Source organism: Mercenaria mercenaria, chromosome 3, assembly GCF_021730395.1.
Source record: "Mercenaria mercenaria strain notata chromosome 3, MADL_Memer_1, whole genome shotgun sequence".
NCBI classification, from domain to species: Eukaryota; Metazoa; Mollusca; class Bivalvia; order Venerida; family Veneridae; genus Mercenaria; species Mercenaria mercenaria.
Genome location: NC_069363.1, coordinates 23754920 through 23781399, shown reverse-complemented (window position 1 = coordinate 23781399; position 26480 = coordinate 23754920). Strand labels below are relative to the sequence as shown.

The 26480-nt window shown below is 34.8% G+C and overlaps 2 protein-coding genes across 5 annotated transcripts in view; one reads left to right on the top strand and one right to left on the bottom strand.

Moving 5' to 3' along the window:
- Positions 1-595, bottom strand: part of LOC123525883 (glucosidase 2 subunit beta-like) — a 43093-nt gene extending 42498 nt beyond the window's left edge. For all 4 annotated transcript variants that reach the window (XM_053538003.1, XM_053538004.1, XM_053538005.1 and 1 more), the window contains exon 1: positions 438-595. In XM_053538003.1, the coding sequence (XP_053393978.1) occupies positions 438-522 (85 nt within the window). In that variant the 5' untranslated portion in view covers positions 523-595. The remainder of the gene's footprint in view (positions 1-437) is intronic.
- A 3247-nt stretch (positions 596-3842) lies between these two features.
- LOC123525272 (cyclin-G-associated kinase-like) overlaps positions 3843-26480 on the top strand; it is a 37959-nt gene continuing 15321 nt past the window's right edge. Inside the window, exons 1-13 of the mRNA XM_045304183.2 lie at positions 3843-4058; positions 7815-7876; positions 12914-12973; positions 17516-17630; positions 18870-19009; positions 19638-19763; positions 20225-20314; positions 23193-23328; positions 23699-23845; positions 24157-24313; positions 24554-24606; positions 25045-25193; positions 25572-25694. Coding sequence (XP_045160118.2) covers positions 3926-4058; positions 7815-7876; positions 12914-12973; positions 17516-17630; positions 18870-19009; positions 19638-19763; positions 20225-20314; positions 23193-23328; positions 23699-23845; positions 24157-24313; positions 24554-24606; positions 25045-25193; positions 25572-25694 — 1491 coding nt within the window. The 5' untranslated portion in view covers positions 3843-3925. The remainder of the gene's footprint in view (positions 4059-7814; positions 7877-12913; positions 12974-17515; positions 17631-18869; positions 19010-19637; positions 19764-20224; positions 20315-23192; positions 23329-23698; positions 23846-24156; positions 24314-24553; positions 24607-25044; positions 25194-25571; positions 25695-26480) is intronic.

Here is a 26480-nt window from a genome sequence, read left to right as displayed (position 1 = left end):
AATTCTGTTGCCTCTGTCCCATTTTAACTGTAGCATACTGTCTTTTTTAGCTTTTATTCTTTTAACATTGTAACATATCAGTTCTTTAACAACTGTTTCTCTGACAGCGCCGCCCAGTGATAGTCGGAAATCGACGGTTGGGTGAAAGATGTAGATGTAGATGTAGATGTATAAATAGCTAAATTTGCTAAATTTAATACCTTCCCCAACCTGTTATACTGAAGACGCAGAAAAGGTCTACTTTCGTTTTCATGAAATGTTCGCACCAATCATTCTGACCCGAAACTGCTTCACCGTTTTTATGCTTTAAAAGGTGTCGAATATACCCGAAGTTACTCTACTCTTGTTGAGATGATAAATTATGACGTTGCACTGAATTCTACGACCAAAAATAAAAATGCTTAAACAGTATTTATAACAAAATCACAAAAACTGACTGGATATAGCTACACCCCTTGGTCTTGGAATGGTCGCCAGACATAACGACACAAGGCAGCAAAGTATAAATAATTGATATTTCATCTTGCTTGCTTTCGTGTATGTAGTGTACGGTTTTTACTGTAACACCGGTTACCGGCACGAAATTGCACGCGATTGGTTAACTTCCACTGTTGTGGAAATGTACGCGGAGATGCTTCAAAGTGAGAAAGATCAGGTTGAAATCAAAATCAAAACTACAGTCGCCGCCCGTTCACCAAATACAATTACGGCCATTTCTAATCAGGCACCTATATATTGCCATGTAAAAATTCGACTGGCAGTGAAGACCTTCATATAAGAGACTTCAGAAGGATAAATCTACTAGATCGTGCTCACAATTCATATGTGAATGACATTATTTGTAAGTGACAACAACTGCAAGAAGTTATTCCTTTATTAAAGGGAAACGTTGTGACAGTAGCGGAGTGTCTTCTCTTCGGAATAATGGTGTGTCATACAACGACCCTAAGACAAAAGCAACACTGCTTAATCACAAGTTCTGCAGTGTTTTCACCAAAGAGGAACACTCTGGTATGCCAAAGATGGAGAGTAGACCCAGCCCATCAATGCACCACTTTGATGTCAGTCAGGGTGTCACCAAACTGCTGAAGGACCTAAATCCACATAAAGCCCCGGGACCAGATGCAGTTCCAACAAGGTTCTTGCAGGACTATGCAGATGAACTTGCCCCTGCGCTGACATTGATCTTTCAGGCATCGCTACAGCAGGGTTGCGCCCCCTCAGATTGGAAGGCCGCCAACGTCACTCCCCTCTTCAAGAAAGGAGATAGAAGTAGCCTAGTACCTCAAACTACCGTCCCATCTCGCTAACATCAGTTTGTAGTAAACTCTTGGAGTTATTATGCGACTAACAACATGGTTTCAGGAAAAGGCGGTCCTCTGAGAGCCAACGGGGAGCAGATAGACGCCATCTTGCTCGATTTTAGAGAGGCGTTTGACAAAGTACCCCATGAGCGGTTATTGTATACAAGCTGCATCACTATGGCATCCGGGGTAACATACTCCAACGGATACTAAGTTTCCTGTCAGACAGGAGCCAACAAGTGGTCGTTGAGGACCAGTCACCCGCACCTGCACCTGTTACCTCAGGTGTTCCTCATTTGTCCGCTCCTTTTTCGCCTATACATTAACGACATGCTAGCAACAGTCTCCTCCATTACTAGACTCTTTGCTGATGACAGCCTACTGTACAGGAAGATTACGTCTTTGCAGGATTCTTTTTTACCTTACGTAAGGACCTCGACCGACTGCAGAAACTGGGAAGAGGACTGGCAGATGTCTTTCAATCCCAGCAAATGTGAAGTCATCAGGTTCTCCCGCAAGAGAAACCCATTGTGCGCATCCTACATGATCCACGGTCACACGTACATTAACGGCTGCAAAGACTGGAAGGTACTTGGGGGTAACTTTTCCTGGAAACCACATGTTGAGACAGTGGTCAAGAAAGCAAACAACAGCCTAGCTTTCCTACGCCGCAACTTACAAAGCTGCCCAAGTAACATTAAGGACAGATGTTATTCGTCCGCGCTGGTCCGGCCCATACTGGAATATGCTGCCCCAGCCTGGAATCCCCACACTCAGACGTGTATTCAGCCACTTGAAGCTGTGCAGCGAAGAGCTGCCGCTGTGTAACTGGGGATTACCACACTACCAGCAGCACCAGCAACATGATCAACCAACTAGGTTGGTAAACTTTGCTGCAGCGTAGACGGTACGCAAAGGCCATTATGGTATACCGTATTGTATACGGCCTGGTGGACATAGACCCTGCCTCCCACTACCACACCTCAGCTGCCATCAATAGGGCTACCACTACAAGATTCATGGTCCCCTACTGCAGAACAGATTCATACGGACACTCCTTCTTTCCATCCAGCATACGGTTATGGAACACTCTGCCAGCTCACCTGACAGGAGCCACTACCATAGAGGCTTTCAAGGCGGGCATCGCCTGTAATCCAGTGTAAATACACCAGCGATTTTACCATTTTAACCTGCACTTTTTTGCGCCTCACACCCACCTTGTAAAGTTTCACTTGTACGACGATGCTCCAGAGTGGGCCATGTACAGTATTACTTTCCCATAATTAAATTCCAGTTGATAAACATAAGTCAGCACGTAATTCCGGATGACCCACTGTGCGCTGAAATTTCTGACAAAGGCTAGCCAAGGTAGACACATGTCTGCCAAATGCTCGGGCAACCTGTAAAGAAAACAACTCAATATTAAAATTTCACTGATAAATGTACATTTGTATTATACTCTATTGTGAATAGGTTCGTTTTGTAAATTTTTGCAGTCAAAAGTATCGTCCGATTTACTTACGTGTCTGAGTGAATGTCCGGCTTGCAACATGCCGATTGCGCGACCGCGCTCTTGGATATGCATCCTGACCATTACAATTCTAATAGCTTAATTATGTTTATCAGGGTGAATTCTAGAATAACGAAATGAAAATAAAAATAAATATTTTTCTTACAAACATTTCCTCGTGCACGTTCCAACGCAAAACTGCTGGATCGTCACGGTTGAAAGATTTTATAAACAATACATTGAACCATATTCGAGAAAACGGAATTTAAAAAGTGTCGGATTAGAAATGGTATTAGGGTATTTATCATTCTTGTGTGACTTTTCTTCTTCTTCTTCTTCTTCTTCTTCTTCCATTCTAGTTACTACAATCTTCAGAACTTTAAAGATTATGTGTAGGTCTGGATAAAATTTTACGGTACAATAAAACTTTCCAAATTTTACGTTCTTAAAACTTTATACTCTGAGACTGCATGAGTTGTTTAAAAACTAAGGGTGAGCTTCGAAGGAGTCAGCTGCGGCTGCTGTATGTGCGACAGCGGACAACATGTTCCACTGACCTACTGTTCTAGGAAAAATGAATATTTGTAAAATCTTAGGATTTGCCAATGTGTCTGAAGCTGCATGTATTGTTACCATGTCCATGCCTTGTTCTTGAATCCATATATGGTCTTGAATCAGCTGGTATTAATAAATTCTACCATATATATACATGGTGGACAATTTTAAAGAAAATTATTAAACGAGCTCTAGTTCTTCTTATCTCTTAATGATGGCCAATTTATTTTTAAATGTGTTAACGTGTCAGAAACTGAGCTTGTACCATTGCGTACATGGAATAGCGTTTTATTTCTCTTTTACGCGTTAATATTTCAAGAGGTGATATTCGTCGTAAAAGAAATTTATCATAACATAATTTCATCAATAACTAGTTTCATTTGAGAATAAATGATTTGAACATAGTAATGCACAATTCTAACATACGCTTGTAGGATTTTTTTGCGACATTTCAATTAATTAACGATTTCATTTTCGACTGTTAACTGACGTCACATATGTGATACGCCAGGCTTCCTGGCATAATAAATGTATTTTATCGACTTTTGACTGAAAGATGTCAGATTTTTTCAAATCAGCACTTGGATTTATTGGGGGAAGTTCAGCTACAAGAGATGAAAATGACTTTGTAGGTCAATATGTTGAACTTGGTAACCAAAAGCTAAGGGTGAAGAGGAAAATTGCTGAAGGTATGGTACCCCACCCACCAAATTAAGTGTATCAACATGAGAAAATATTTGAGTAAAAAGTGTATTGATGAAATTTAAGATGAATTTCAACAGCAAAACCTTATAATAGTAATGTTGGTCCTTTCCACATAGGTGTCCCCTATTCAAACTAAATTTGATGCGATCCTAGGAAATATCGAAATTATTTTTTTAATGGGCAAGATCTCCACTCGCGTCAAACACTCGAAAGACCAAAATAGTGGAGGAAATGTCAAGCTTAGTTGCAGCAGCGGCCATTCAAGGGGAAAATTAATACTGAAATTTATTTTCAATTTAGTTAATACTCAATAATAAATTGTTCACAATATTCAGAGTATTTATGTTAAGCGCAAATATCCAATCTACGCGATTTACCAAACGCGCAGCGCATATAACAAATTTCTTTCCGTTGGTTATCTGCGCGCCGATTTACCAATCGTTGCGCAAGATAGATTCGGCCCGCACGATTTACCAAAGGCGCAGCACAAATAACAAATGTAACCATAAATATATATCTGTAATTTGTGCTGTACTGCAGCTAGTAAATTGATTATTTAACAAATGTCAAATGCTAAATGTCTTGGAACACATTTCACTAAATCGCTATTAAATACAATATTATTGAAATACCACATGTTTTACAAACGTGAGCATATATCTTTTCTTTTTATAAAAAAATGCAACAGATCAAACTATTCTTGACATACGATACTACAGTGAAGAAAAGTTTCAGATAACTGAATGAGGTTTAGCTTTACGACTTCAGTTTTAACTCGAATAAATTATTACATAAAAAAAACATTTGTTACATGCACGGGATTGAAGTAACATTATATTCGTCTTTGCAAAAGCTACTGTTTTAGTTTATAATGGTAAAACAAAGTAAAAGTTAGCCTGGTTATAAAAGATTAGTGTCAAGATTAACTATTAGCACAGTATAGATATCCTGTTCAGATAATAAATGTAATATTTCGTTCACCTTTTGATGAAAATTACCGTCTTTATTTTATTTACTTTCTACTACGAAAACATCAAAAACAAATATCAATAAGATTAAGATGTTTTAAAAATAAAATATGTTTGAAATATCGGTGTCATTTCAGGCATTGCTATAAGCGCAGGGCTGAAATCCCTCACGCATTACAGATTATATTCGTCTTTGCAAATGCTGTAATCTTAGACTTTAAATGTATAACAAAGTTAAAGTTAATATGGTTTATCAAAGAACTATAAAATACACAGAATGGAAACTGGAGATAATGTCGCATCATCTTGTGTTAGCGCGTTATCTTATTTCAAAGCGTTTGCTGACTTGATCAATCGTGATCAAATCAAAAGACGCTTACTGAAGTATAAAACTGGCGGTATGGCCGGCGCGTAATAAACCGAATCTGTTCCATTTTTCAAACGACAACTGTTGATTTCTCAGACTTCCAATCAAAAATTCATTCCTTCCCCTTGTAGAAAATACTAATAACATTAAAAAAACACCATTATCATGATAAATAAACATTATAAACAAAAGTTACCTTATTTCAAACCGTTTGCCGACTTGATCAATCGTGATCAAATCAACAGACGCTTACTACAACAAGATCTCATTCAGTTGCCACGAGAGTTTGGCGAGATTTGCTCTATCACAGTCTATGTGCCTCTCAAGTTGCCGATCTATTTATTTTTATAGCTCTTTGGGTTTATGAAATATATTCAAACTATCGGAGTAATGTCCAGATTTCCTATTAGCTCAGGGCATACATCCTGTGCAGATACTAAATGTAATCTTTGATCTATTTATTTTTCTACTATAAAACATCAAAAAATACTATCAGTCAGATGTTTTAGAAATGAAATATATTTGAAATATAGGTGCCATTTCAGGAATTGCCATTAGCGCAGGACCGACATCATGCGCACTTTACAGATGTAGCCTGGTTATAAAAGATATTGAAGTAATGTCAAGATTTTCTATTAGCACTGGACAGATGTCCTGGGCAGATAACAAATTTGATATTTCGTTCATGTTTAAACGAAAATTACTCTTTATTCTATTGATTTTCTACAATAAAAAAAACAGAACTGAAAAATATCAATAAGATGTTTCAGAAATGAAATATATTTGCAATAACTAACATTGGTGTCATTTCACGATGTGCTACTTTACAAATGTAACATTATATTCGTCTTTGCATAATGGAATACAAAGTTAAAGTTAACATGTTTATGAAAGATATTCAAATTATAGGAGAAATGTCAAGGTTTAAGAATTAACAAGATATTCAAAAAATGATATATGAGTAGCACCATGAGAAAACCAACAGTGCATTTGCATTTGTGACCAGCATCAGCGCAGTCTGGTCAGGATCTCAAAGCCTATTGTATTTAGAGAAACCGTTAGCGAACAGCATGGATCCTAACCAGACTGCGCAGGCTGGTCTGGATCCACGCTGGTCGCAAATGCACTATGTTGATTTTCTCATGGTGCGGCTCATACAGATTCTGTTCTTAAAAATATGCGTCACTTTAGACTTTGTAATCAGCACAAGCAGTCTGCTCAAATAACAATTCGTCCTTCTGCAAAAATACCAATTTAGTTTTTCAGTGTTAAGCTATAATGACATTAATATTTAAGATTAACAAGCAGTATCACCGTAATTTGCGAATTTGATTAGCGGGTATCTTGCGTGTATAATAAATGTAATACTTCTTCCAAGTTTTGACAAAGTCACTCAAAGTTTTCAAATTTTAAACTGAAAGTTATTTAAAAGTTAAACTTAGATATATACATGTATGTGTTTTTTTGTGTGTGAAAATGCACTGGAATTATCATGGTCATTTCAGACTCTATTATAAGAAGTTATCAACTTTAATTGAAGAAAAAGTAAGTGGATTAGCAGATATTTCTAAACTAAAAGCTAAAAATACATGTAACTTGGATTCTATAGCTTTTGACACGTTTCAATTCCTTTCTATCACCCATAGAGAGTGAATTTCGCCAATCTCAAAAAAAAAAAAGTTTGACAGGAAAAACATGGCTGCGTGGATAATGATGTTGTAATTTTCATTACAGTGGTATACAGAAATATAAATTATTGAAGTTATAATTACATACTTTGTTAAATTAAGAAGGTTTTATGAAAAATACTTAGAATTGATGTGTCATTTTAGGATTTGTCACGTTGTTTGTGTAATTGCCATAGTATTTCAGTTTTCAAATGTTAAACTACATCGTCGTTAAAAAAATTAAAAATAACAAGTTTTATTAAATATACTTGAAATATTGTCGTCATTTGAGAATTTGCTAACACTTGTGACAAGTGACTTCAACACTGTCTATAACAGAAATAGTCCGTAAATTACCAGGGACGTCAATATCTCCTGTAAATTACCGCATTAATGTTTAAAAATATTTCCTGGTCTTTATGGCTTAAGCACATTGGCCAGGTCAATTCACACCTTCACGCATGCCTGATCTCCGTCAGTTTTATCATTAAACAATTTTATATACAGGCCCTCTTACGAAATTCAGTTTATCGGGAGATATCATCCATATGTTATAAGCGCAGTCTCATTTACCAAACGCGCAAGGCGGTTACCCTGCGCATATATCAAATGTAAGTCAGGTTGCCCGATTTGCAAATCTTTGCGCTAATAGCAAATTGGTTATTTGCGCTGTGCGATTTACCAAACGCGCAGATTGGTTACATACGCATAACATTGACACTATTTCTTCTTCCACAGGTGGATTTGCCTTTGTGTTTGTTGCACAGGACACTGCAACTGGAAAAGAATATGCATTAAAGGTAATATACAAAGTCAATATTTATCAAAATCAAAATCAATATATCAATGTCAGTCTCAAGTCTTTTCTGCACAGTTTTTATCCATTTGTAGATACATTAATTTTTTGTACTTTAAGCCTTAAAAGAGTGAATAACTGATTTTTTTATTGCCCATAGTTTTAAATAGATATGCCATTTATTGATCATATTTTTATAACAAAACGCAGTACAGTGGAACTTCCGAAAACCGGACCTTCTGAAAACCGGAAACCTTTGAAAACAGTACAAAACTCAAGGTCCCGTTTTTTTTCTGTTCTTATTTCTATATAATTTCAACTTCTGAAAACCGGAACTTCCGAAATCTGAAAACCGGACGAATTTTGAAGGACCGTTTATATTTTAACACTAAAATTGACTTCTGAAAACCGAACAGCAAAATATTTTCCGGATTAAAATTTTCATCTGTTAATCCAAAAATGCCAGTGACAAGTTGTCAACATGCTCTTTCGTTTATTTATTAGCGGTGTGCGTTTATTATACCCCCACCAAACATGTTTGAGGGGGGTATATAGGAGTCAGTTTTGTCCCGTCGCGTCCCGTCCCGTCGCGTCCCAAAATCTATTATCTCAGTTATTACCAAATGGATTTGATTCAAACTTAAAATAGATGTTCCACTTTATCACCCACATCATGTGACACAAGGTGCATAACTCTGACACCATTTTTTTATGAATTATGCCCCTTTTTACTTAGAATTTAAGGTTAATTTTGTTGTATTTTCACTATATCTCAGTTATTACTAAATGGATTTGATTCAAACTTAAAATAGATGTTCCACCTCATCACCAACATCATGTGACACAAGGTGCATAACTCTGACACCATTTTTTTATGAATTATGCCCCTTTTTACTTAGAATTTAAGGTTGATTGTGATGTATTTTCACTATATCTCAGTTACTACAAAATGGATTTCATTCAAACTTAAAATAGATGTTCCACTTCATCACCCACATCATGTGTTCACATCATGTGACACAAGGTGCATAACTCTGACACTAAGTTTTCATGAATTATGTCCCCTTTTACTTAGAATTTAAGGTTAATTTTGTTGTATTTTCACTATATCTGAGTTATTACTAAATGGATTCGATTCAAACTTAAAATAGTTGTTCCACCTCATCACCCAGATCATGTGACATAAGGTGCTTAACTCTGACATAATTTTTTTATGAATTATGTCCCCTTTTACTTTAAATTTAAGGTTGATTTTGATGTATTTTCACTTTATCTCAGTTATTACAAAATGGATTTGATTCAAACTTAAAATAGATGTTCCACCTCATCACCCACATCATGTGACACAAGGTGCATAACTCTGACATCAATTTTTCATGAATTATGCCCCTTTTTACTTAGAATTTAAGGTTAATTTTGATGTATTTTCACTATATCTCAGTTACTACTGAATGGATTTGATTCAGACTTAAAATAGATGTTCCACCTCATCACCCACATCATGTGACACAAGGTGCATAACTCTGACACTAATTTTTCTTGAATTGTGTCCCCTTTTACCTAGAATTTAAGGTTAATTTTGATGTATTTTCACTATATCTCATTCTGATTGGCTTAGAGCCAAAGGGAAGTAACCTTTTTAGCTCATCTGATTTTTTGAAAAAAAGTGATGAGTTATTGTCATCACTTGAGCGGTTGTCGGCGTCTGCGTCTGCATCGGCGTTGCCTGGTTAAGTTTTATGTTTAGGTCAGCTTTTCTCCTAAACTATCAAAGCTATTGCTTTGAAACTTGGAATACTTGTTCACCATCATAAGCTGACCCTGTATAGCAAGAAACATAACTCCATCTTGCTTTTTGCAAGATTTATAGCCCCTTTTGTACTTAGAAAATATCAGATTTCTTGGTTAAGTTTTATGTTTAGGTCAACTTTTCTCCTAAACTATCAAAGCTTTTGCTTTGAAACTTGGAATACTTGTTCACCATCATAAGCAGACCCTGTACATCAAGAAACATAACTCCATCTTGCTTTTTGCAAGAATTATTATCCCTTTTGGACTTAGAAAATCAGTTTTCTTGGTTAAGTTTTATGTTTAGGTCAGCTTTTATCCTAAACTATCAAAGCTATTCCTTTAAAACTTGCAACACTTGTTCACCATCATAAGCTGACCCTGTACAGCAAGAAACATAACTCCATCCTGCTTTTTGCAAGATTTATGGCCCCTTTTGGACTTAGAAAATATCAGATTTCTTGTTTAAGTTTTATGTTTAGGTCAACTTTTTCTCATAAACTATCAAAGCTATTGCTTTAAAACTTGCAACTCTTGTTCACCATCATAAGCTGACCCTGTACAGCAAGCAACATAACTCCATCCTGCTTTTTGCAATAATTATTGCCCCTTTTGGACTTAGAAAAATCATTTTCTTGGTTGAATATTATGTTTAAGTCAACTTTTCTCATAAACTATCAAAGCTATTGCTTTAAAACTTGCAACAGTTTTTCACCATCATAAGTGGACACTGTACATCAAGAAACATAACTCTATCCTGCTTTTGCAAGAGTGATGGCCCTTTTTAGACTTAGAAAATCATGGGTAGGACAATATTTCTATTATACAAAAAAAATCAGATGAGCGTCAGCACCCGCAAGGCGGTGCTCTTGTTTTAACTTTTGTACTGAGTTTCTTCCTCTTAAATTCAAGGAATTAGTCTATTTTTAGAAATCCTATTTTTAGATTTTCAATATTTTAGGTATTTTTCTAACATTTTTATTATAAGTCCTATGTAAAAAGTAAATACATTTTTCTGTGGTAACATGGGTCGGTAAGACACTTTTTTGTATTCACTTTCAGTGTATCTCTAATATTAGAGATTTTTTATATTTACTAGTATTACTATACTAGTATTATACTAGTATTACTTATATGTGTAAGCCCAGGATGAAGTACTCCAAAGACTAAGTATTTTTAGCTCACCTGTCACATAGTGACAAGGTGAGCTTTTGTGATCACGTGGCGCCCGTCCGTCCGTAAACTTTTGCTTGTGACCACTCTAGAGGCCACATTTTTTGTGGGATCTTTATGAAAGTTGGTCAGAATGTTCATCTTGATGATATCTAGGTCAAGTTCGAAACCGGGTCACGTGCCGTCAAAAACTAGGTCAGTAGGTCTAAAAATAGAAAAACCTTGTGACCTCTCTAGAGGCCATATATTTCACAAGATCTTCATGAAAATTGGTCAGAATGTTCACCTTGATGATATCTAGGTCAAGTTTGAAACTGGGTCACGTGCCGTCAAAAACTAGGTCAGTAGGTCTAAAAATAGAAAAACCTTGTGACCTCTCTAGAGGCCATATATTTCACAAGATCTTCATGAAAATTGGTCAGAACGTTCACCTTGATGATATCTAGATCAAGTTCGAAACTGGGTCACGTGCCGTCAAAAACTAGGTCAGTAGGTCAGATAATAGAAAAACCTTGTGACCTCTCTAAAGGCCATATTTTTTATGGGATCTGTATGAAAGTTGGTCTGAATGTTCATCTTGATGTCTAGGTCAAGTTCGAAACTGGGTCACATACGGTCAAAAACTAGGTCATTAGGTCTAAAAATAGAAAAACCTTGTGACCTCTCTAGAGGCCATATATATCATGAGATCTTCATGAAAATTGGTCAGAATGTTCACCTTGATGATATCTAGGTCAAGTTCGAAAGTGGGTCACGTGCCGTCAAAAACTAGGTCAGTAGGTCAAATAATAGAAAAACCTTGTGACCTCTCTAGAGGCTATATTTTTCATGGGATCTGTATGAAAGTTGGTCTGAATGTTCATCTTGATGATATCTAGGCCAAGTTCGAAAGTGGGTCACGTGCCATCAAAAACTAGGTCAGTAGGTCAAATAATAGAAAAACCTTGCGACCTCTCTAAAGGCCATATTTTTCATGGGATCTGTATGAAAGTTGGTCTGAATTTTCATCTTGATTATATCTAGGTCAAGTTCGAAACAGGGTCATGTGCGGTCAAAAACTAGGTCAGTAGGTCTAAAAATAGAAAAACCTTGTGACATCTCTAGAGGCCATATTTGTGAATGGATCTTCATGAAAATTGGCCAGAATGTTCATCTTGATGATATATAGGTCAAGTTCGAAAGTGGGTCACGTGCCTTCAAAAAGTAGGTCAGTAGGTCAAATAATGAAAAAACGTGACCTCTCTAGAGGCCATATTTTTCATGGGATCTGTTTGAAAGTTGGTCTGAATGTTTATCAACTGGGTCATGTGGGAAGAGGTGAGCGATTCAGGACCATCATGGTCCTCTTGTTAAGATTTCTTATGGTTGCCATTCTTCTGTGACAAGACCGTATGGTGGGGGTATGAGTCACTTCTGTGACAGTTCTAGTTTTTACACACTTTATTATCACAATGATCATTTGATGCAAAAGTAAGGAAGTATTCGGTGATAACTTTCATTTGTATTCAATTTATGAAAACGTGATGAATTAAATATCGTATGTGTGAAAAACTTTCTTAATGTTTGAATGAAAGTAAGATCGGTGTTAATTGATTTACTTACCTCGATTAAATTATGCATTATCAACATTAATTAAATATTGACAAACTCGGGACTCCAAAGATGGTAAAGTGTAAATAGAAAATGTTTGCCTAAATGCTGTTATTTAAGATATGTTTTTTTTATATTTGTTTATTATGTATTTATTATCCTTATTGGTTGTATTTTTATAATCAATCAATTAATTAATTACTTTATATAAACTTGTAAAATTATAAAGGATAATAATCTCCTTCATCCTACGAGTAAGAAAACATAACTGTGGTGCACACGTTCATTTTCCCTAAAAACTTTGAAACTTCTGAATTCCGGAAACTTCCAAATACCGAACTTTAAGGCTGGTCGTTCGGTTTTCGGAAGTTACACTGTACATAGTTAAATTTCAAATCTTCCAAATTTTATGAATCGTGTTCAAATCTTGAATCTTGCAACAATCATTAATGATGATATTAATATATTTCATTGTGTTTTATTATTTCAGAGACTTCTTGCAAATGATGAGGAGAAAAATAAGGCTGTAGTACAAGAAATCAAGTTTCTTGTATCCTTTCAAAATGTCGACAATTTTTACTTGAAATTGATTGACGTTACACTAATTATATACATTTGTTTTTCAAGCTTTAATGTGGCTCTACTGAATAAAAACAGATTCTGTTAATGTTAAACCTATCTAGATGAATGAAAAATGATACAAAGTAATAAAATAAAAAGAAATATGCTGAATTAGAGTCTTAAAATATGGAGGGAAAAAGAAAACAGTATTTTTTAATCAGGAAATTGATAGTGTTCGTCCTATGTATTCACTGACTTAATGAAAGGTGTTTTAATTTTCATTATTATGCTAATGTCATTCAATAAAAGATATGTGTGTGGTAATGGTACATCTTACTGCTACAGTTAAGTAAATTAGGATGGACATTACAAATTCACCATAATTTCTAACAATTTTTTTTTGCAAAAGCTATGTTGAAGCATAAAACAAAACGAAACAGAACAAAATGAGAAAACGTATCAAAATACAAATGTATTTCTTTTCATGGACATGTAAATGATATTGTATCATATACTATCATACACTTTTAAGAAAGGGACAGTAACCATCATCTCAGCACAAGAAGGGGATAAGAGCTCTGACATCAAACACTTTTAACTGAGGTGAGGAGGATCATTTTGTTTCACTTTGAATTTCACAGATACCACTGTAAGTCATATTAATATACATAGATTAAGAAAAATCCCTGAAGTATGTAATCTGAAAGTAATGCTGAAAAAAACATTTAGATAGACAGTATTTTCTATTCCCCAGTTTTGGGGATTGAAGGAAGGATCCATTAGGAGGTGGAAAATATGCTGTAATGACAAATACTATTTGGGTCCTTAATATGAGTTTGAAAAAAAAATACCCTGGACCCTGTACAACAGTTGGTACATTTACTTAAAATATCTGTGATTCATTGCCATGACACATCAGGTTTTGTTTATGAAATGATCATAATTTAGAAAAAAAATTATTCAATTTAAGGTTCTACACAGCCATATGGCCATCATCACTGGCATGAGCCTGGATCATAAAATTAGGCCTAGATTCACTACTATACAAGTGTGCGTGCGTCCGCAACGATCTTTTTCCGGAGCATAACTCCAAAAGTACTGGAGAGATTTTCTTCAAACTTCATACACTGATAGAACACATTGGGAGGAAGTGCAGTGTGCAAGAGCAATAACTCTACCTTGCCTATTTTTTTAGTTATTCCCCTTTATCTTATTTTCTTAAAAAATTTTGTCCGGAGCATAACTCCAAAAGTACTGGAGGGATTTTCTTCAGACTTCATACACTGATAGAACACATTGGGAGGAAGTGCAGTGTGCAAGAACAATAACTCTACCTTGCCTATTTTTTGAGTTATTCCCCTTTATCTTATTTTCTTAAAAAATTTTGTCCGGAGCATAACTCCAAAAGTACTGGAGGGATTTTCTTCAAACGTCATACACTGATAGAACACATTGGGAGGAAGTGCAGTGTGCAAGAACAATAACTCTGCCTTGCCTATTTTTTTGAGTTATTCCCCTTTATCATATTTTCTTAAAAAAATTGTCCGGAGCATTTCTTCTTCATGCATAGAGGGATTTTGATATAACTTGGCACAAATGTTCACCACCACGAGACAGAATGTCATGCGCAAGATCCAGGTCCCTAGGTCTAAGGTCAAGGTCACACTTAGAGGCCAAAGGTCAGATACAAGAATGACAATGTCCGAAGCATTTCTTCTTCATGCATGGAGGGATTTTGATGTAACTTGGCACAATTATACACCATCATGAGACGAAGTGTCATGCGCAGTTCCCTTCTTTAGAATTACCTCCCTTTGTTGTTACTTTAAATAGCTTTTATTGTAACTTTTTCATTACTAGTCGTAGGGAAAAATCGAGACCACTTTTCTGTAGTAAAACATGCATGCTACATCCAATTTTGAGGTGTATTTTGACCAATCTCTACCTGGTAAAGATTCTTTTGTGGACTTGCAATTTTTTTTTTTTTTTTTTTTTTTTTTTTTTTAAGATTAACTTCCCTTAGTTGTTACTATAAATAACTTATATTGTAACATTTTTATAATTGACCATAGGGAAAAAAAAAGACCACTTTTCTGTGGTACAACATGGATGTTACTTTCCAATTTTACGTGTATTTTAAGATATCTCTACCTGGTAAGGAGTTTTTTTGTGGACTTAGAAAAACAAAAGACTTACAATGATTACTAAACAACCACAAAATTAAAATTCCATTTGCAAATACAGCTGCAAGAGTAAAGAAATTTGCTGTGACGGGCATATATTGTGACATTCTGGCACTCGTGTTCCCTGTTAGCTTTCCATTCCTTCTTTTTACAGTAGCCATATAGAAAAACATCATAGCTATACTGTTCATGAAAATTAATAAAATTTAGCAGTAAACCACCTCACCACTGACTTATTCTTTCTTCCACATCTTTAAAACCCCTGATGCGGACCACAACTAAATGGTTCTTCAAAGCTTTCCCCAAAATTAATACTTTCAGACACTAACTTGCCAGGAACTTTAGCCTTCAGTTATAATATGCCCGGCGGGGGGATTGGCCATGTCTAACATGGCTCTTGTATCAGTCTTGTTATTATTATTATTATATTACATATAGGATGATAAAAGATACAGTAATAATATTGAAAATAATAATGATAATAAAACACAAGTATAGTGAAAACTTCCTGAGTTCTTGGTGCTGACAAACAATATTTTTCGATTTGGAAATTGATTTTCATGTATTCATGTTATCAACATTATTTGAATATAAGTTGTTGTGTTCCATCTATACTCAGTTTTCATTTTCAGTATGTTGCCATAAGGGACTTTTTTCATGCTTTGCTTTGTAACTTTGAAAATCCCTTGGCCCACTGCCAAAATCTAGGCCTTTTGTCTTCACCAGCACAGTCCTCATATTTGTAAATAAATGTTTCATTGGGAATGATTTAACACACAGCATCTTTATTTATCAATATATAACCTACAAAAAGTTACTGATGGGTAACAAAATTAGAATATATGAAATATTCAATTATCACAATTTTTGTAACATCCGTCCCTTTTCTGTAACGTCCGTCCCCCTATTTTTCAGATGAAGATGATACAACATCATATAAATCTAAATGAATTTTTTTATATATTTATTACTTATTGATGCATGTCCTATCAAATAGGAGTTAATTTCATTTAAATTTCCTCACATAGCATTAAAAAAAAGAGATTTTTGCTCTAATTTTCAGGGTTTTTTTTCTAGTTTTCAATTTAAAATACTCAAAAGTATGAAAAAATATTTTTTTCAACATTGTTTTTGATAATTCCATACTTTTTACATACTCTTGTGAAATAATAGTATCAGATATTACCATCAAAACATGAAAACACTGCATTTTGTACAAGATTAAGAAAAGCATATATAGGGGGACGAACGTTACAGGGACAGATGTTACACATAACTTTTGATATTTCGTCAATTTTTTCCCAGCAAGGCTGCAGATCTATTTATTTTTCATTTTTTCATGATAGGTACGTCATTAAGCATATATGAAAGTAATCAATATCAGTATATTCATATTCAATTATAAAATAATAGTGGGGGACGGACGTTACACTTTTTTTCACGCAAATGGTTTTTGGGGTGCTTAAATGGACTTTTTTACTAAAATGTCCATTGATAAGTGCTGCAAGCATTTTTTTCATATTCTACAAATACATAGTAAGACAGTGAGCAAGAAAATTATTTTAAATATGTAAAATTAAGACATTTTGTGTTCAATTCAAAATTTAGCATTTTTGTTAAAAACAGTGGTGTTACACGAGTCACTCTTTATTATCATATTCATAAAAATGTAACGACTTCAGTGATCATCAATGTTATACATCATTTTAAAGCTAATAAAATTATCTGTTTAAAGGTATTCAAATCAAACTTATATTTTATTTGAAAATACTGTAGCATTTTTTGAAAAGTGTAAAAATCCAATGCTAACGCATTACATGAAAAAACGGCCTATTTTCAGCCATAAAATGGCTTTCAATTTTTTTTTTAATTGATTATGTGATTTTTTTTTTTTACTGCAGCATTTGAATACTAACAAGACACACTGAAAACAGTTTTAACAAAACTTGAAACACATGTTCCTCTATAAATAAAATGCAGTTACATGTTTTTTGAAAAAAATGGCCCATTTACTGTGCAGCAGGCATCATGTCTTGTTTGCTTTTTGATTTGTGATGCAGAGATTTTGTAAAGGACTTGAACAGCTGGCTTTTAGGAAGAGCTTTTAGTGTCAGTCCTGGTGTTACATAATCAAGATAATGTCCTACACACCACCCCCAACCCCTACTTGTCAACCTTATTCAAGGGCAGTAGACATATTCTGTAAAAATCAATGAACAACGATATTTGCCTTAGTCTGTTTGAAAAGTTTCCCCCACCCGCTCCAGTCTGCAAGTGAAAAATAGAACTACTGCGTTGTGAATGATAATTTCAAAGGTAGACTTTAGATAAGCCTTAACTTTGCCCAGAAGAAGTTGACAGGTCATCCAAACATTGTACAGTTTACTGCTGCTGCATCGGTAGGCAAAGAGGAATCTGGACATGGACAGGCCGAGTTTTTGTTACTCATGGAGTTATGTACAGGTAAATGATATTAGGATTTGTTACTCATACAGTTATTTACATATTATATACCCTTCTCAAATGCGCCCGTTTGATTGGTCGAAATGAGTGCACGCACGGGTCCGCAAAAAGCGATATTGACCTGCAAAAGTGATAATGACTCTTGTGATATCACTTTTTCTTATATGTATCAAATATGGGCCAGTCAAATGAATGCATTTGAGAAGGGCATTATAATATAACAATTATAGACTTATGTTTCGGTCAGTATGTGTTTTTACGGACCTGTAAAAAGGATGTTGACCTCAGACTGCTTCCTCGGTCAATATAATTTTTTACAGGTCCGTAAGAACACATAATGACCTCAACATAAGTCAGTAACTGTATAGTAAATACTGTTGTGATCTGGTCATGCAGAGTATTTGTTACTTATTGGGTTATGTACAGGAAAATATTAATTAGAACATTGACAGACTGTCAGAGTACTTAATACCTGCGGCTTTATATACAGATGAATAGTATTAGGATATTTAACAATGTGCTTTACAATCAAGACAACAAAATATATTTGGACAAGTACCATGAATTCGAAAGTCATTTTGGATTAGTTAATTTGTTAGGCCCAGTGTCTTTATGAATACTAGTCAAAATAATCCAGTATTATATATGAAAATGAAGTCCTTTTATTCTATAGGTATTCTTATTTAAAAATGAAAAAAAAAAACAATACATAAAGGCCAGTTCCATGCAGTACATGCACATTCCATGTAATCAAAACAATTGATAATACAATAGCAAGAAAGGACATTCCATGAGCCTTTATTTTGGTAGAATTTTATTTTGTTAATGGCACTTTACTTTTTACCAATAGTTAACATTGAAATGTGAGAAAAAATGTTGCATTATGATAGCTCAGGGAGGCATATTTACTATATTCTGTTGGTTGGGAGATAGAAAAAAGTACAGAATAACACATATTGTGAAGGCATATCACAAGTCTTCGGTCGCTGTTGTTATTCGGAGAAAAACAATAAAGATTAATTTTAAAATATACAACTGTGAAATTATTTAATTTTGTGGGCAATGAAAATGAATGATTTTACAGTATTTATGTTTGGTAGGATATAATTATAATAGCTTGTGTTTTTTTCTTTAACAAGATAATCTGACTAAATAGCATAATTCACAGGGTATCATTTCTTATGTATATATGTATTAAAAGTATCAACTGATACATAATAAACATGTGATATATTTCAGGGGGACAAGTGGTAGATTTGTTAAACATGAGAGAGGAACCACTCCCTTGTTCCCTAGCACTAAAGATTTTCTACCAGACATGTAAAGCAGTGCAACATCTCCACAAACAGTCCCCACCCATTGTTCACAGAGATTTAAAGGTACTTTTATATTGTATACAATAATTTACAAAGATGTGTAATGGCAGAGAATTTCAAGCAGACCTAATAAGCCTGATGTCTGAAGTTGAAAATGATTTTTACTTATCAGTTCTGCAGATTTACCGTAGTTTAACCTTCAGGCGGCCAGTGATTCTGCCTTTGCGACCAGTGCAGATAAGCCCTGTTTGCTATTCAGTCAGTACATTTTAAGTGAACACCCTTGAAGTAATAAAATTAATGGTACTGCCCAAATAATAGACCAGTCCATTTTAGAAATTTTGCAGGGTAAATGTTAACTTATATAGAATCTACCCTGTGCAGTCATAAAGAAATGAGTTAAATCAAAGATCTAGATAAATGAAATTTATATTTGGCTTTTATACATGTTTTGTATTCAGTACAATATAGCAATGTATTTAAAGTATATCCTTAAGGAAGTATAGTGTGATGTTTGACATTCTGACAACATTTTACATTTTGCCTGTCGAGGCCTGTAATTTTTCAAAAACTAGTAATTTTAAATGAGCAGTAAGCAGTTGTTTATTAAGCAACGCAGTCATATCTTGGCAATTCCACAATGAAAGAACTGAAGAAATAGTTAAACGGCAGTCTGTTTTTGACCACCTAGGTGGAGAATCTGTTGATCAGTAGTAAAGGGTTTATCAAGCTGTGTGATTTTGGGAGTGCAACAACAGAGACTCATTATCCTGATGAAACTTGGTCAGCAATGAGAAGGAGTCTTGTTGAAGATGAGGTAAATACACCATAAACCTGTCTTTCAATGTCAACTGTACAATTATAGTGTTACAAGCTGTAAAGCAGAAATAATTAGAAGTCACGGATTTTATTCTAGTTTTGTCAGTCTTGATTGCCAATAGTAAGGTTCTTAACTGTTGCAGACTCTGATAAACACTCATTGGATACATATATAGTCAACAGAAACAATGGAATGTCTTGTCATTTAGGTTAACAATTGCTGCATTTATGATATTTTGTTTTTATTACAGTACATATATAATTGTGCACTATTTTACAATCTGAATTAAACTGCTTTATAATACGATATAATCAGCTGTAGGTATAAAGATTCCCAGTACTTCAGGTATAGCTCAATACACAATCAGATCAGTAGTGTGTCTTTTTGTAAGCATAAATATTTATGCAATTTCATATATACAGTCATTTGAAAGATTAGATTTTGGTTTATAATTTCAGATAACCAAAAATACAACACCAATGTACAGAACTCCAGAAATGTTAGATTTATATCAGAATTTCCCCATCAACGAAGCTCTTGATATATGGGTATGTGTTTTGCTATTTGTGCTAAAGGCATATATTTCAACACGAATTTTGGTAAAGAATATACTGGTGACTAAATTTTTGTTGTAACTGGGTTAAAAAATGTAATAAAACAATAACGACTTTCAGAAATTGTGACAAAAACATAATTACCGGTATCACACATTTGGACATATTCATGGTTGTAAGCATTTTAAAACTAGAAAAGATTGAAGTTTCTTACTGTTTGTTAGAGAAGAATACTGTATTTTAAATTCACCACAGTAATCACTGGTCTTATGGAAAGCAGAAGGTAAACCAAAATTGATAGAGGCAGATAAGTTTGTAACTGTTAAAGTTGAATTATATCTCTTACCCAGGATGGGAAGATATATTGATTTTGTGCTGTCCATCTTGGCATTTACAGGCCTCCTAGTGAAACCTTTAAAACCTTTAAAAACCTTTAATTTCAGAGCAAACCTTTAAAACCTTTAAATCTTCTGAAAAAACCTTTAAAACGGCCAAATAGCCTGTAATTTTCACTCAAAACCTATATTTTTGTTCAGACTGCTTGCCGTGCCAGTTTAAAGCAAGTAATAGTTATACTGCTGTATTTCCCTCCCTTTTAAGTGTTGTTATTAGGATACTGCTTGTGTATCTTTCATCTTGAGTTTTTCAGAATGCTGTTGTGTTCACCAGACCACTTACATGTAGATGTTTGCAGTAGTGTTCACCAGATCATAGGTGTTCCATGTATTCAGCATAAGGTACCATGGAGCTGAATGCTTGAAATGGTCTGGTGACATGATGTTTACACTATGGTAACACTGGACAAGGTCTGGTAAAGATACAGCATTCTGAGCAAAGTTGATGTAGACACTACAAATTCAGGCTTTAAAGTGGCCCTAAAATTCCTAAAAATTCTTAATTTTTTTAGATCTCCCTAAAATCCTAAAACAATGCTCAAAAAGGGCCAAATTCCTAAAAAAGCCCTTATTTTTTTTCAATTGTCCCTAATTTTTTGTAATATCTGTCTGAACTTAAATTTGTCTTTGCACAAAGTCATGCATATAATGATCCAATTAATTTATTGAAGTTTATTTTCTTCAAGATTCATTTTCAGAGGTTGCTTCTATCAGTTTCCATGAGTTCCTAGGCTACATCTTCATGAAACATATATTTACTTCATTGAGTGATCAGGCCTAGATCCATGGCTGGGCCCAGGAGGCCTGTGCCCCCATTTAGCTCATCAAAGGAATATTTTCTCAAAATTAGGCCCAAAAACGCACCAGAGGCCACCATTCCATTTCTCTATTACAAAATCTTCCAGGGGGAGGACCCCCTGACCCCCCTTTCCAATGAGGGGATTGCCTCTTCAGTACCTCAAAATTTATATAAGTTCCCTAGAGGCCACCATTGATATCTACATTTCAAAACATTTCCAGAGGAAGACTCCCCTGACCCTCCTAAAACTACAGGGATACCCTCTACCACACATCAAAAATTAGACCAAAACATGCACTACAATCAAGCATTTTATACCTGTATTTTTTCAGAGGGTGGCAGCATCCTTACCTCCCTAAAATTAGGGGGCTACACCCTCCTATGCCTCAAAATTTAGAACAAAAAATACACAAATTGTCACAAGCACCCACTATTTCATACCTGTATTTTAAAACTTTCCAGGGGAGAGCCCCTAACCCCCTCCCCCAATTGAGAGAAGTACCCCTCCAGTACCTCAATATGTAAACAAATAAAGGCACTAGTGTCCACCATTTCATACCTGTATATCAAAAACTTATGTTGGAGACACATTTGTTCTAGAATGGTGCACATGCAAAAAGCAACAATATATAAAAGGACGGGCTTGACATGTTGACCTGTGGGCATTTAGTCCTAATTTAGCCCTTTTTTTGTGCAAAAATAGCCCTAATTTTTGGCAAAAACAGACCTAATTTTAGCCCTAATGTTTTGCCAAATAGTGTTTGAAAGCCTGTACAATGTATAAAAAAACAGGAACCATATACAAAAAAGGTGATATAAATGTGCCGTGGAAGTAGGTATACCCATTAAGTTAGGTATGTATATCAATCATAATGTATAATTCAAACAGTATGAGATAATATCAAACATGCCTGTTTCTGATATCTGGTTTTAGAGTGTGGGTTTCCATATATAAATTAACTTTTTTTAGTAAATACCTATATATATTATTTGTTTTCAACGAGAATTCCGACAAAAATAGCCTTTATTTACTCTTTATTTTTTAATATTTTACACTAAAAGGCCTGTATTTCCATAGATTGGAGCCTTTATAAAAACCTTTATTTTTGTTCAGGCCTGCTAGGAGGCCTGCATTTATTTTTTGGGCATATTTCTACCAAACCTTACAGGAGTGATCAGTGCTAAGCCTAGTTACGCATATCATTGGCATGTTCCATTTCATTGATTTTCATCACTGTTATGCCCCTTATTTTGTCGTATTTCTATAGTGAATACACTACTTGCCTTGTACATGTACCATTAAGCTGAATTTCAGCAAACCTCACAAGTGATCATTGTGGAGCTTAGCTGTGAATATCATTAGCATGTTCCATTTTAATGATTTTGAGTGGAATTATGACCCTTGATTGTGAAATTCTATGATGTTTTTGCTACTTCTCCTATACCACTGGTTGGAATTCCATCAGACTTCATGCAAAGCCTAGTTGTGTATATTGTTGAAATAAGGTCCGTGGATTTTCACTTGAGTTATCGCCTTTAATTTTTGGCATTTTACAATGTGTGTATGTTAAGTGGTGAGACGGTGTTTTACGTGAAAAACATTCTATTTTTCTATGTTTTGAGATTGCAGTTTAGATTCTTTTTGAAAATAAATATTCTGTTGCTTAAAATCTTGCAGGCTCTAGGTTGTGTGTTATATATGTTATGTTTTGGTGTTCATCCATACGAAGATTCTGCCAAATTGAGAATTATAAATGCTAACTACTCTATACCAGAGAATGATACAGAATATACAGTCTTCCATGATCTCATAAGTAAGTAACAAATTGGTCATATCATAGAAACTCTTGAGTATAAGAAATTTATCATCTCGTATGATCTCAAAATGAAAGTCAAGGATACACAGCAGTATAGAAATATTTTGTCATCATAACAGATTTAAGCATATCTTACTATCATGTGAAGGCTGAGCTGTCAGTTATGATCTCTTTTATGAAATACTTTTATAGTTCTTGCCACCTAGGTAAATATTAGAGTATTCAGTCTTCTTGGGTATTTATTACTAGCCGAGCCTTTGGCACCATTAAATGAATTGAAAAGATTTGTCAGACATAATGATGGTTGAGGTATATCTTTCTGTCAGCCTGTTAGTTAATCACTGAATACTTGGATTGTATATTTCAGTGGGTATGTTCAAGATTAACCCTGTAGAGCGTCCAACTATAAATGATGTGATAGATAGACTGGAGGAGATAGGTGAGGCAAAGCATGTCCGTCTCACTGATCCCTTACCTCAGTCACTACTTAATGAGTCTCTGCCTCAGCAACCTGGTAAGTAAGTTTATATATCACCTATAATTGAGTTTGTCACTAAAGGAAATAAATTTTCATAAAAATTGTTTGCAGTGTTGGCTAGTATTAGTGCACCATCTGTTGTTTAGTTTCCATAGCACCATTATTGCCTGCAGTAACTGTTTTAGAACAGACCTCATTGAGTTTCCATTCATGCCAACTCCAAATAAAACTTAATATATCCCCCCCCACCCCACCTTTTTACAAGCTGATAGATTTTATCAAAGAAAATCAAGGTTTAATTGCAGCTTGACTAATATTAATAAAGGTATTATTTCCATATTTTTCAGTATACCCAGCAAGCCCAGCCAGGGACCTGGCCAGTGCTGGTCAAGCAGGTTCGGACACCTCTAGTGGTTCTCTCTTCAGTTCACTGAAAATGGGAGCTGGCAGTCTGATGAAAAACGTAAAAGATGCCTCAGCAAAGGTTGTGGAAACTGTCTCAGCGTAAGTTGGTTTGTACGAATATTGTTCAGTGTATCTGCTTTCAGATTGAGTCTTGGCTCATGAAACCAACTTCCACTCAATATAGTGGCCAACACATTGTTCAGCACACCACTGATCTGCATGTCAGTTCTTTTTTATCTTAACATAAATTGTTACCAGAAAGTGTTTCCTGTTTCTCTTTACCATAATTTGTTATGTGTATACTAGCAGTTAACATTAATTTCTAATTCTCTTCTTCAGAACAATGAACAAGTCAGAGCTAGATATCAGTTACATCACTTCTAGAATAGCAGGTAAATGTTCGCTGATTTTGTTCAGTTACTGATTAGTATTCTCAAAAAAAATCTGTTTCTGTAATTTCTCAAATTTCACTCTGTCATAGTAAAATTATACACTATAGTTTGATTTTAGTTTGTTTGGATAAATTCTATGGATTGGAACATCCGCAAAATCTATGAAAATTGTTACTCAGTGGATAATATAGATGAGTTCAGAGTAGATGAAAATAGAATTACTGTAAAATTATTAATATTCATTGGGGAATAACTCTCGTGAAATTCGTGGTTGCATCAGTGGGCAAAATGAAATCTCATCAAGCAAACAAAGCTTCTGTTCATTCTATCTTCAGTAGTTGAAATCAGCAAAGTCCCCATGAAATAGCAGTTTTTGCAAAAACCACAATCTTTATGTATATAAAAAAACAAGAAATAGATTATTTCTTTCGTTACCAGTGATGTCGTTCCCAGCGGAAGGTGTAGAATCAGCCATAAAGAATCATATAGATGATGTAAGAAATTACCTGGAAGGTCGTCATAGAAACTCTTACGCTGTATACAATCTCTCTCAGAGACAGTATAGGAATGCCAAGTTTGAAAATCGGGTAAGACGGTAAAATATGTATGTCACTTTACAAAGGTTTAAAGTCTGGCAAAGGCTCAAAACTTCGTCAAGACCATTTACAAGCAGAAGCCACGACCTTAGGGTGCTAAATCCTTGAAGAATAGTCTCTGAAGCAACATTGACTTTGGACAAATTTATGCTCTGTACTAACTAGTCACATACTTGTGTTTTGAAGCTAGTCTCCAAACAGTTTTATGACTTTGGGTTCTGGTAAGTGTAGGAAGTAGCACCTTTCACAGTGTTGTGTGAATATGCTTTTCAATCATTTTAAGATCATATGCTTAAACGGAATGCATCTTGAATGAGTTTGTAAATATTATGAAGTTTTAGAAGATTTCGTATGTCTCTGTTTCTGCAGGTGTCAGAATGCGGTTGGCCGCCCAGAAAAGCACCCACTTTAGCCAATTTGTTTGCTGTCTGTAAAAACATGCATCTATGGTTGCGGCAAAATCCAAAGAACATCTGTGTTATACATTGTTTGGTGAGTATTTCTATTCTTATAGTTTATAGTAATGTCAGAGCATGGGCAGGGGTGGCAAATTCAATTGCCCGTATTGTCCAGGTTGTCCCAAAGCTTGTATGGACAAATGAAATTTGACCAGAATTTACTATATAACTATCATATGGACAAGTTCAAAATAGCAATTGACAAAAAACGGACAAGCAAGTCAAAATAAGATTTTGCCACCCCTGATGGGTTACTTATAAACATGTACATTAGAGATACATTTGCTTTATCAGTGATTGTTTGTCAAAACATTGATAATTATAGGTTATTAGCTTTGTATCAGGAGATATGCATGAGTTCTGCAGCAGAAATATTGCGCAAGTGCAATCTTCTTCCACTAAATAAAGAGATCATATTTCACGATGCCAAGATAATAACCTTTTTATTACATACATATCTACACATATAAATTTAATGCTAATATTATGAACTTGTTCAATAGCCTGAATAAGATTGACATGAAATAACTAAATGACTAAATAAAAGAATTAATGCAACGACACATTAAATTACGTCACGCACCCGATATGAAATTCAGGCGTCAGTGTATAGAAAAATATTGATGTTTCCAATACCATTGTAACTTAATGGGGATTAGAAACAAGTATGTAATATCTTCTATATATGTTGTCTAAAACTTCCAGTATTTGCATGGTATTTTTTAAGACAGTGTAACGATGCTTCATGAAACCTAATGAAATAAGCAAGTTAAATCATTCTTGGGTCAATTAGATTCAAATTATGGCTCTTTTTCCACTT